The 12,235-nt window shown below is 44.2% G+C and overlaps 1 protein-coding gene across 7 annotated transcripts in view; it reads left to right on the top strand.

Moving 5' to 3' along the window:
* VPS35L (VPS35 endosomal protein sorting factor like) overlaps nt 1-12,235 on the top strand; it is a 1,440,208-nt gene that overhangs the window by 1,240,076 nt on the left and 187,897 nt on the right. For all 7 annotated transcript variants that reach the window (XM_077448861.1, XM_077448865.1, XM_077448864.1 and 4 more), the window contains one exon: nt 9,847-9,961. In XM_077448861.1, coding sequence (XP_077304987.1) covers nt 9,847-9,961 — 115 coding nt within the window. The remainder of the gene's footprint in view (nt 1-9,846; nt 9,962-12,235) is intronic.

Raw genomic sequence — 12,235 nt, forward strand, 5'->3', positions numbered from 1 at the left:
CAGACAAGAAGACTGATCAGAGATGCAGCCAAGAGGCGCATGATCACTCTGGATGAACTGCAGAGAACTACAGCTGAGGTGGGAGAGTCTGTCCATAGGACAACAATCAGTCGTACACTGCACAAATCTGGCCTTTATGGAAGAGTGGCAAGAAGAAAGCCATTTCTCAAAGATATCCATAAAAAGTCTCGTCTAAAGTTTGCCACAAGCCACCTGGGAGACACACCAAACATGTGGAAGAAGGTGCTCTGGTCAGATGAAACCAAAATCGAACTGTTTGCCCACAATGCAAAAAGATATGTTTGGCATAAAAGCAACACAGCTCATCGCCCTCAACACACCATCCCCACTGTCGAACATGGTGGTGGCAGCATCATGGTTTGGGCCTGCTTTTCTTCAGCAGGGACAGGGAAGATGGTTAAAATTGAGGGGAAGGGTGCATGCGCCGAGGATCTAAGATGGCCGCTTAGCCTCGGAGCTCCGCGCCGCCCCGGACCCACGGTGTTCGCTGCGCCTGTTTCTGCCGCTCCCCCCCAACGACGGACCGCTCTCCTCCTTCCCGCTGACCCAGGGATCCTCCCTGTATGCTCCGTTCGGGAGCCAGACGCAATTTGGGGCCGGAATTCGCCAGCTCCACCCGGGCTGGGTGGACCAAGATGGCTGCCGCGGCAGCAGCATCTCCTCAGCCGCAGGCTCAGGTCTCAGAATCTCCACAGGATCACAGGCAAGTCTTGGCTCCAGCACACCTGACTTTTACCCCAGGCATACAGGGGATGGCCCAGCAGCCTTATACCCCCTCCCCTGCCTCCACTGAATCTCTCCTCTGCCACACCATGCGGGACCGTGCCTTCACTCAGTCAGGCCCTCATAGCAGTCCACACAGTGACTCCTCTCCTCAAGGTGGCCTAGGCCAAGACCACTCTTTCAATGCTGGAGACGGGTCTGGCTACAACAGATGCCAAAATTACAGGAGAAATCAAAGCTGATCTCCAGAGTATAGGCTCCCGGATGGACGCCTTTGAAAATCACTTAGAACAGACAACTGCGGTAGCTCACCAGAACACTGGCCTCATCCACACCCTCCATGAACAACTTGATGTAGCCCTCTCCCGCATAGATGACCTCGAGAACAGGTCCCGCAGGTATAACTTTAGGATCAGAGGCCTGCCGGAATCAATCCTAAATGTGGAGCCAGCTACTCAAGACCTTGTGAAATCTCTGATCCCCAACATCCCGGCCTCCCGCCTGGAACTGGACAGGGTTCACTGGACACTCGGTCCCCCCAGGAAAGATGGCTCCCCTAGGGACATCATTGTAAAGCCCCATTTCTACACGGTCAAGGAAGCCGCCATGAAGCAGGCCCGATCGATGCCACAAATCCTCTGCCAGGGCCATCCTGTGCAGATATTTGCAGATCTATCTCCTTCTACTATACAACGCAGGAGGTCCTTAAAGCCATTGCTACTTGCTCTAACCCAGAAGGAAATCAAATACAAATTGGCCTTCCCCTTTGCAGTAAAATTCTAAGGGAAAAACCAGGCCTTTTCTAGCTTTACAACGGGAGAACAGCTACTCCTCAATTTGAAAATCAATTCGCAGGAGGCGGACATGGACACTTCCACTGCTTCTGCGGGTCAACACAAGCGACCCCCTCCTAACAGCCCGCTGGACCCTCTCTGGAACAAGTCCAAGTCTCGTAAATCATCGCACAAAGGCCCGCCGTGAGATCCAGAGTTGAACTCTTTAGGACTCTCGCAGTGCTCGATGCCCCCACATCGCCATCTCCCATTCATATGGTCATTTCCAATATGACTCTCCCTTCCCCCTCCCCTTTTCTTTTTTTTCTTTTTTTTTTTGTCCCCGCAGGATCACAAGAACACTTTGAACATTAGTAGGCTGGGTAGTTATCCCAGTCCTCTTCCATGGTTGATATAGCGGGGATCTCTTGGTCTCTTGTTATTGTTCGTGTTTTTTTTTTTTATAGTCTCTCATATTTTTAATTGTTGGATCCCCCCTCCCTCTAGGAGTTTGGGAGGGAGTCTGGGGGTTATTAACATGGTTTGGGTCCCCTTTTTTTCTAAGGGAGCTCAATGTGCCTTAACGTTTCCGTTTACATGGCGCCCTGGTCCGGGGCGGTTCCCATGCGCCTCATCCTACCTCATGAACACCGGCTGGTCTTTATGGGCTAGGACCTCCAGAGTTTTTCTCTTGGAGCATTTCCAACCCAGGTTTACTCTCACGTCTGTTCTTGAGATGTTCTTGAGGACCCTCTCTCTGTCCAGGGGTTTGGTTTCCCCCTGGCAGGGAGGTCCTCCTTTCCCCCTCTTCCTTCTTTCTGTTCTTTTTTCTCTGCTTTCCTGTCCTGAGCATCGCCTAACCATATCTTCTTTTATAGGGGTCTTCCTGTGTGGGCCCGTCCATCCCTTCGGTAGCACCATGTTCAGCAATAGCTGCGGATCTGTAGTCCAGGGTCTTCAAAGGACTTCACAGGAAAGGGACATTTTTGTTTGCAGTGCGCCCCCCCCTCCCCGCTGGTACCATGGCTGAGCACGTTATGAAAACCTTAAAGGTCGCCACGCATTATGTGCAGGGTCTCAATTCTCCACTTAAACGTAGAAAACTGTTTAACACACATAAATCTTCCAACTTTGACATAGTTCTTCTGCAGGAAACCCACTTTCCAAGTAGGTACAGACGCAAGTTCCTCCACTCACATTTCCCCAATTTCTAACGCTGCTAACAAATCCAAAGGGGTGGCAATACTGCTCTCTAGATCATGTAAATTTGCCTGTCTAGCTGAAATAAAAGACCCAGAAGGCAGGTTTATTCTGGTAAAGGGTACGATTGATGGCCATCTATTTTCGTTAGTGTCTTACTATACCCCCAATAAAGGGCAGACTGCCTTTTTTAGACTGCTCTTCCAGACCTCGAGCCCTAAGCTAGAAGATACGGTCATCTTTGGAGGGGACTCCAATACGGCTTTTGATCAAGTTCTGGACAGAACCAAACCCCAGTCGGCTCAACTTACACGGCCCACTAGGGAGAGCTTGAAGTTGACGAAACTTATCCATGCGCAGGGTATGTCTGATGTTTGGCGGGAAATGAACCCGACGAAATGTGATTACACTCACTTTTCGCAGCCACATATTGCCTATTCACGTATCGATCACCTTTTGGTGCCTAGCCACTCCATTCATCTAGTGGTCAGTTCCCACATTAAGGACACGGTTCTGTCAGACCACTCCATAGTTCTTATGTCCATCCGGGTTACAGGGCCCCAGGCCAGGTCAGAGACATTGGAGACTTAACGAATCTCTCTTGTCTGATCCGTCCAGAGTCTCTCAGCTCAACCAAGCCTTGAAAGAATATTTTCTTCTCAATAATGTGCAAGGGATATCTGCGGAAACCCTTTGGGCGGCCCACAAACCCTTTATCAGAGGTGAAATAATACGTATATCAGCTCAGATAAAGAGAGAACGGAAGATTGATCTGCAGAAGTTAGAGGAACGGTTTGCACAACTGAAAGCCCTGCATAAACTGAATCCCTCTCCCAACATGGTTGTTCAACTAGATAACGCTAGTCTTGAACTTAATTTAGCCCTAACAGCCAAAGCGGATAAACAAATCCGATGGAGTAAAAACAAATTTTATACTCGCGGTGACAGGTTGGGAACCTTGCTGGCCTCTAAACTCACCCCCCGCGCTCGGTCCTTCGTAATGCCCAAAATTAACATCCCGGGACAGGGTGCTACTTCTACCCCCTCTAAAATGATGGACGCCTTTCAGTCGTTTTACACGAATCTATACAGTTCCCACACTTTGGGGAAGGAGACTTCCCTACAGAAAGTATTAGATGACCTCCCCATCCCAGTTCTCTCCCCAGCCCACAGATCAGAATTAGAAGCCCCGTTTACTGAAGAGGAAGTTTTGGGAGTAATCAAGGACTTAAAATCAGGCTCTGCCCCGGGCCCCGACGGGCTATCAAACCCGTACTATAAGGCTTTTGCGGATACCCTCGCTCTCCCCCTTACTAAGTTTTTAAATTCTAAAACCAAGGGAAACCCTCTTGATCCCCAACTTAACACAGCTTACCTTGCTGTTATCCCCAAGCCAGACAAGAACCCGGAAGAAGTGGGTAACTATCTCCCCATCTCACTCATAAACAGTGACCTGAAAATCCTTACCAAAATGCTAGCGAACTGATTGGCGGCCTTCATTGGCGCTTATATACATAAAGATCAAGTGGGGTTCATCCCGGGTAGACAGGGCCTGGACCAAATTAGGCGGGCGATAGACATAGTTTCCGTCCTTCAATCAAATTGGCTTGGGGGATCCAGACAACAGGGAATGCTCCTGTCTCTGGACCTCCATAAAGCCTTTGACTCCGTGTCATGGCATTACCTTTTTGCTATCTTAGAACGATGGGGGTTTGGCTCTCGCTTTATGGGCCTGATGCGAGCCCTTTACTCTAACCCAACGGTGCATGTAAGGCTGCAGGGGTGTTACTCTAATTCCATCCCCATTCAGAAAGGCACCAGGCAGGGGTGCCCCCTTTCCCCACTCATTTTTGCTATAGCAATCGAGACCCTGGCCATCTCATTTCGTCAAAACTCGGACATAAAAGGGGTTTCGTGTGGTCCCCAATCAAATAAATGTGGCTTGTTTGTGGATGATATCCTCCTCTTTGTCACCTCACCCATCACCACCCTACCGATCATATGTAAGACCCTGGAAAACTTTGCTCAAATATCCGGACTGAAAGTTAACTACGCCAAATTTCAAGCGCTTAACATATCGCTCCCGGCAGACACAGTCTCTCTCCTGAAAAATCATTCAAATTCACCTGGAATGACACTTCAATTAAGTATTTGGGCATCAATCTGACCCCTAGAATTTAATCTCTCTACGCTGCCAATTATCCCCCCATGTATAAGAAACTGGACACGGACTTAACCTCTTGGTCTAAGAGTAATTTATCTTGGTTAGGGAGGGTTAACTCAATAAAAATGACCTTGCTCCCTAGACTCTTATATCTTTTCAGGGCTTTACCCATTTCATTAAAGTACAACCATTTGAAATCTTTTCAAAGTAAGGTGCTGAAATTTACTTGGGGAAATGCAGGTTACAGAATACCACAAAGGATGCTATACCTCAATAGGCGATGAGGAGGCCTTGGGCTTCCCCACCTCTACAAATATTACCAGGCAGCCAGGATAGCACAATTATCAGTTATTTATTCTAAGTATGAAAAATCTGACTGGGTATATATAGAAAAACTAGCCACCCCAAGACACACACTAGATTATCTGTTATGGACCCCTCAGAAAGAACGGCCCCCAATTTTAGCTCCTACTCTGTCCCACTCTTTTGCTCTATAGGATAAACTACGCTCCTCCCCGGAATTGGTCTCGGAATGCAGACCATTATCTCACCTCTTTAATAATCCAAAATTTTACCCTGGGTTGGAGATCTCTGCTTTTAAATGGTGGTTGGAGAAGGGACTGTACTGCATTGGACACTTCTTTACCGCAGCTGGTCCCCTCACTCTTCAAGTATTGTATCAAAAAATTAGACATGCCAGTTTCAGAGCGATTCTGGTTTCAGCAAATTACCCACTTTCTTAAATACCTCCGGAGGGACCCAACCCTCCTCCCGAAATTCACTGACTATGAATCATGGTGTGGTCAAGCCGTGGTCCAGCGAGGGGGTATATCTGTGATCTATTCGTCCCTGACCTCAGCGTCCTCCAAAGAGGCATATGTGTGCGCTTGGGAATCTGACCTTCAATTCCAGTGGGACTTAGATAAATGGCAGTCGGCCTTCTTCAAATCTTTCAGGGGTGTGCTGAATACTACTCTAACTGAAGCCAGTTTGAAGGTAATCTCAAGGTGGTACTACACCCCATCCAGACTTGCCGCAATCTACCCTGCGGCTGACCCCCTCTGTTTTAGGGGCTGTAAACACGTAGGGACGATGGTCCATATTTGGTGGGATTGTCCGAGAATCCGTTCCTTCTGGAGACACATTTTTTATTTAATTGACAAGCTAGTGGAAGGTCAGATTCCCAGAACTCCTATGGTGGCCCTATTGAATGATCGAATTTCCTTGGTGATCAAACCCCTTCAGAGATTGATCCACTTCATCCTTTTAGGAGCCAAGCTCACTATAGCCAGAGCGTGGAAACAACAGACGGTGTCCTTCTCTCCGGCCAAAAGGAAGATTTCATGGATAATGGCTCAGGAAAAACTCTCTAGCATACTTCTAAACACATCTGATAAGTTCGACAAGATTTGGGAACCCTGGGCCAATCTGATGGGACTTACTCGGAGCCTCCCTCAAGGCCAGGTTTATCTATAGAACCTTAGGTGATGCTCTCCTCCTCCTTTTTCCCGCTTTCTTTGAGCTTTCTTTTTTTTTTCTCTTTCTTTACTCTTTACCTACTCCCCTATACCTTCTATACCTCTCGAATTTAGAGGCTTATGGTTATAAGTTTAAGTATAGCCATTTTGGTTTGTTTGACATTTGGTACTATGCCACTCAGATAGCTTCAGACCGGTTGATCTAGTAAGGTCTTCCCTGGGGGGGGGGGGGGGGGGGGCTGGAGCTTCTGGTATAGGGTGGGGTATGTTGGCCCGGCACAGCTTGCTCCCATATGGGGTGTCGGGTTGGGCATGCCTCGTTCTGGCTCTGTCTCAGCCCTTAGGAAATCATTGAAGGTTGCATTTATACCAATTTATGCTCTTACTGATTATCGAAGCTCTACCTATTCAGTTTTACAAGAATTCATAAACCTTTTTGTGCTTGTTATTTGAACCAATGTGCATTGTGTATACGCTCTGTATATGTACTACTCGCTCTTTTCGTGTATGGAAAAAATAAAAGCTTTGAAACATAAAAATCTGCAAAACTGGGACGGAGATTTATCTTCCAACAAGACAATGATCCCAAACATACAGCAAAATCTACAAAGGAATGGTTCACAAATAAACGTATCCAGGTGTTAGAATGGCCAAGTCAAAGTCCAGACCTGAATCCAATCGAGAGTCTGTGGAAACAGCTGAAAACTGCTGTTCACAAACACTCTCCATCCAACCTCACTGAGCTCAAGCTGTTTTGCAAGGAAGAATGGGCAAGAATTTCAGTCTCTCGATGTGCAAAACTGATAGAGACATACCCCAAGCGACTTGCAGCTGTAATCACAGCAGAAGGTGGCTCTACAAAGTATTAACGCAAGGGGGCCGAATAATTTTGCACGCCCCACTTTTCATTTTTTTATTAGTTAAAAAAAGTTTCAAAAATCCAATAGATTTCGTTCCACTTCACAATTGTGTCCCACTTGTTGGTGATTCTTCACAAAAAAATAAAAATGTTATATCTTTGTTTGAAGCCTGAAATGTGGCAAAAGGGTGAAAAGTTCAAGGGGGCCGAATACTTTCGCAATGCACTGTACATTTCCCATGATGCTTATGCACTTTGCAGTGTAGTTGAGCATCATGGGAAATGTAGTTCCAAAACATCTGGGATGCCAAGGTTCGCCATCACTGATTTAGAGTCATATATTTCAATATTTAATCAATCTTTGTGTGATGTAATTTAATTTATATTAATTTGGTTATTTAATGGTGCCTGTGCGCAGCTCCTAAGCCCTTACTTTTACGATTGTTTTGTGTGTGTATCCCACTTTGAGCTGCAGCCCCCCTTTTTTTCTGTTTTGTATTTGGTTTTTGTGTTTAGACCTGAGCGCAGTTTATTATTGTTTTTACAAAGCATCATCTGTATGGAAAAAAAAAAGAATGAAAGGCAGAAATCCAAGTAGTGGTATGAGTGGGCTTCATATCTGAAAATATATATAGAGTGTACGGTAAATATTCTATATTGTGAGAAGTGACTAGAGACCAATGCCAAAGTGTAGGTGGAAAAGGGAAAAGAGAAAAAAAGAGAAAAAGAAGATAAAGAAAGAAGGAAGGGAAAGGAAAAGAAAGAAAAAGGGGGGGGGGGGGGGAAGAAAAAAGGAAGATAAAGAGAAAAGGAAGGGAAAATAAAGAAAAAAGGGGGGAAAGAAAAAGACCATGAGAAAGGTATAGGTGAAACAATAAAATTGAGTAATGTATAAGCATAAATAGGAAAGAAAAAAAAAAACACGTAATTAATTGTTTAGGATATAAAAGTGGGTGCCATGGGATGTGCAGTGTGCCCAGAGAGGTGCTGCCATGAGGACTGGCTAGCACAGAGTGAGGATATTAAATACACTCGGTACACACCCACGGGCTCCTCCCAACATCACACAGGTGCATCAAGAAAGGAAAAAAAGGCATTTACGCCCAAGCAACAGCTGCCACCCATGAAGGCTGGAGACTCCCTCCTCCATATGGTGACACCAGATGGAAAAATTCAAACACACTAGCGCCAGGAAGCCCTATAGGGGCATTGTGTGCATGGCATGGAAGTGTGATGCCGATTTGCGGTTGAGGCAAGCCCACCTGATCCCCCGCATCACCTGATGCACAAACGGGGGGGGGGGGGGGGCGCCAGCACCCCAAATCTCAGCTCCCGGAAAAAAGACAAAGATATGAACAGCACATAAAATCCCAGTGCCGCAATAAACCAGACTCAAACAATTAGTACGATTCAATGGTGCCGTCATGGCCTGGGTGTATGAAACCCCGTATTGGATACGTTAACACCCAAGGCCACAGGCTGCCCCGCACATGGACATCAAGGGAACACTGCCAATCCAATGATCAAAAAGCCTCCATCCCTGTTGCATATAGAATAATGGGGGGGGAGTTTGGGACTTTAAATGAAGCACATGGTCTGTGCCTCCATCCCTGCTTCAGGTAGCAGTATTCATGACCAACAGCTTTATTTTATTTTTTCTACAAGGCCTGAGATTTGTTAGATTAGTGTATTCATATCTGTTATGATGGGTCTGCCTGGATTTCCTGGGTGAATAACAGGGATGTAACTCATAGATTGAAGCTGTCAATATAGGTGTCTAGCTTGGGGTTGCATCCTTGTGGAGGTATGAAGTTGCTGTTCTTGCATTCTATTGTCCTAGGATTCATTTAATTGCTGTGAAAATATTCTTTGAGCCTTAGCCTCCTGAAGAATTTCCTTTATGAAGGGTACTTGCCTCGAAAGCTTGTCCTGAAAAAATATATGTTGGTGCAAATAAAAAAGTATCACGGACAGTACACAGTTGTGTTTTTTTTTTTTTTTTTTTGCAAGTGCACCAATATGGCTATAATCAACTCAAGCAATGTTTTTTTTTATTTATTTTTTTGTTAAGATACATGTGGTATTAATTATTATATACATATATACTGTTTTGTAGTTGTATGTTTGTGCTGCATATTATTTTTACAAAATTTACCTCATAACTCAGACATCTGTATGTTGGTAAAAACTGATGAGCAATTTATAAACTGAATCTAACGTATTTAACATACTGTATTTAAAACAATGGGCTTTGTTAATTTAGTTCTAATTGGATATAAAGCATGCTAAAATAAAATTAGCATTACACTTTTTTATGATAATATTGCTTAAGATGCCAAATTAGCATGTTTTAAGTGGCATCCCATTTTAAAATGTTAATGCCTATATCCCATATTTGATGTTTCTTATATGGTTCCTTATAAATTTTGCCATGTGCCAAATCTGTTCTTAAAACTTGTGAAGCGTGTATCTCTGTTACAAAAATATCTACATTTTCCTAAAACACACACACACATATATATATATATATATATATATATATATATATATATATATATATATATTCACTGCTCCACAATGCTTATGGTGCCAATTTAATGTATATTGTCTTTCCATTTTTTTAACCAGGCTTGTGTTGCCTTCTGCTTCATCACTATACCTTCTCTGACCAGCATCTTTACTCGGCTCAACTTGTACCTTCACTCTGGCCAAGTGGCTCTGGCAAACCAGTGCCTTTCACAAGGTGAGCACTATAAACCCATGCCTCACTCATGATTGCTGGTATTTTGTTGCAAGCTCTAGGCTGTTGTCTTTTTCCTTCCTTTTATTGTGTCATTTGATAAATCATTGACCTGGGACAAGCATTTGCTTCAACCCTTGGGACATGTGTGTTCCAGCTCTTTCTCATGTAGTGTGCCAGGCATAAGGATGATGGCCATGGAACATACACCTTCAGAAACACGTCAGCAGAGGTAGCTACCATATTTATTTAGCAACAAGTGAAAAGATGGCTCTACTAAAGTAAAATGAAAGGCATTTTTTTTTTTTTTTAGATGGCTTGGAGGGGGATTTGACCCCCTACCTGTTTTTTTTTTTTTTTTTTTTTTTTTTATTGCTGTCTTTGTTCCTGTTAGGGAGATCCCTGTTTACCTTTTTCATTGACAGTGAAAGTAAAAGAAAATACCTCATTTTATGTTGTCACCGGAAAAGTAACAGGTGAAATCTTCCATAGGGGATTCCCTTCATTTGTAGGGATTTTTGCTCACTTCCTGTTTTTGCTATGGGACAAGAAGTGAAGATACATTTTCACTATGGGGACAGATGGCAAAGAAAAAAAAAATCTTACAGGAATTATAACCATTTATAACCATTCCTTACTCTATCCAATGTGGGAAAAAAAAGTTTTGCCTAATAGTTCTATTTGTGTGCCAGAGCCCCCTTACAGTGGCAGGTAACAGAGAAAAACAACATGTAAACAGCATGGTCATTAAAGATGGCTTATGCCACGTACACACGATCGGAATTCCGGCCAGAAAAAGACAGATGAGAGCTTTTTGTCGGAAAATGCGACTGTGTGTATGCACCATCGGAATTTAGCTGTCCGAATTTCTGCCAGCCAAAAATTGATAGCATGTTCTCAATTTTCCCAACAAATTCCGATTATGTGTATGCCAAAATTCACGCGTGCTCAGATTCAACTACGAGACGGAAGCTATTGGCTACTGGCTATTAAACTTCCTTCTAGTCCCGTCGTACGTGTTGTACGTCACCACGCTCTAAACGATCGGAATTTGGTGTGACCGTGTATTGGCAAGACAGCTTGAGCGGAATTCCGAAGGGAAAACCATCAGAGCTTTTTCCGACGAGAATTCCGATCGTGTGTACGCGGCATTCGTCTCATTTATTAAAGTGCAGCCTTACAAATATGAGAAATAGCTCATGTTTGAGTTCAATTCGTTTTCTTCTTTTTAAGTTTTTATTTTCTTAAACGAAGAATTGACACAAAAGAAGAAGGCATCCGTATATCAAAGTATAGATTTCACATTTTCTTTTTGTAGCACGGTTTATTAGGTCAGTATGTTAAGGCTTCTGATCAACATTTTAATTAGACAAAGAACAAGAAAACACATTAAGATGGGTGTGTTTTAACTGGTGGGGTAATCAGGATTGGGGAGAAAGAGAACTTAGGAGTAAAAACAAAGGGGTAGGGAGGGGGGATGGAGAGGACAAGAAAAACACAGACATATATAATATAAATTAAAAAATAATAAAAATAAAATATAGTGTGGTGACAGTGCATTGCCCTGACGGGGGTTAGGTGGCACTTGGGTTACCCAGGTTGACGGGCTCCAGGATGCATGTTTGGTATTGACAAAACTAGTTGTCCAGTGCTGCCTGGGCTTAGTAAATTTGTGTGTCCTTGATCCCTTGATCAGGCCATTTCCTGATAAAGGAGCATCCACGCTCTGAATGCTTACTACACCCACCAATTCCTGTTTTGACATCATCTCTGCACCCCCCTCCCCCCCCCCCCCCCCCAGTGGACCCAAGCCGACAAGGAAATGCTGGTAGCCACCAGCATAGCTCAGGACAGCCTTCCATGGGTCCACAGTCAGCGGGATTGGGCTGGAACTAGACAGTGGTGCTTGTAGCTAGATGAGGGCTCTCATTATTGTTTCTTGTGAGATATTTACTTGTGGAAATAATTAGTTTTTTATGCTACAGTTAGAAGATGCTATTTCACTTCTTCCATTTTGCATTCAAGCTCTTGATGAATCAGCTGTCGCTAAGTCAAGCTTTTTGTGAACTTTTGGATTCACTGGACTTTAATTACCTTTAATCACACCTGGTTTATTCATTTTATACATGGGTGGCTCAGTCTTGAGCCCCATACACACTATCAGATTTTCTGCTGATTTTTTTCTTCAGATTTACCAAAACCATTTAGTGCTAGGGCCTGCCTGATTGCATACAAATTGAAACTCATAAGGTTTGACCTCATATGGTTTTGGTAAAT

This window comes from Lithobates pipiens, unplaced genomic scaffold (assembly GCF_037356315.1).
Source record: "Lithobates pipiens isolate NorthernLeopardFrog02 unplaced genomic scaffold, aLitPip1_a1.2 Scaffold_22, whole genome shotgun sequence".
Classification (NCBI taxonomy): Eukaryota; Metazoa; Chordata; class Amphibia; order Anura; family Ranidae; genus Lithobates; species Lithobates pipiens.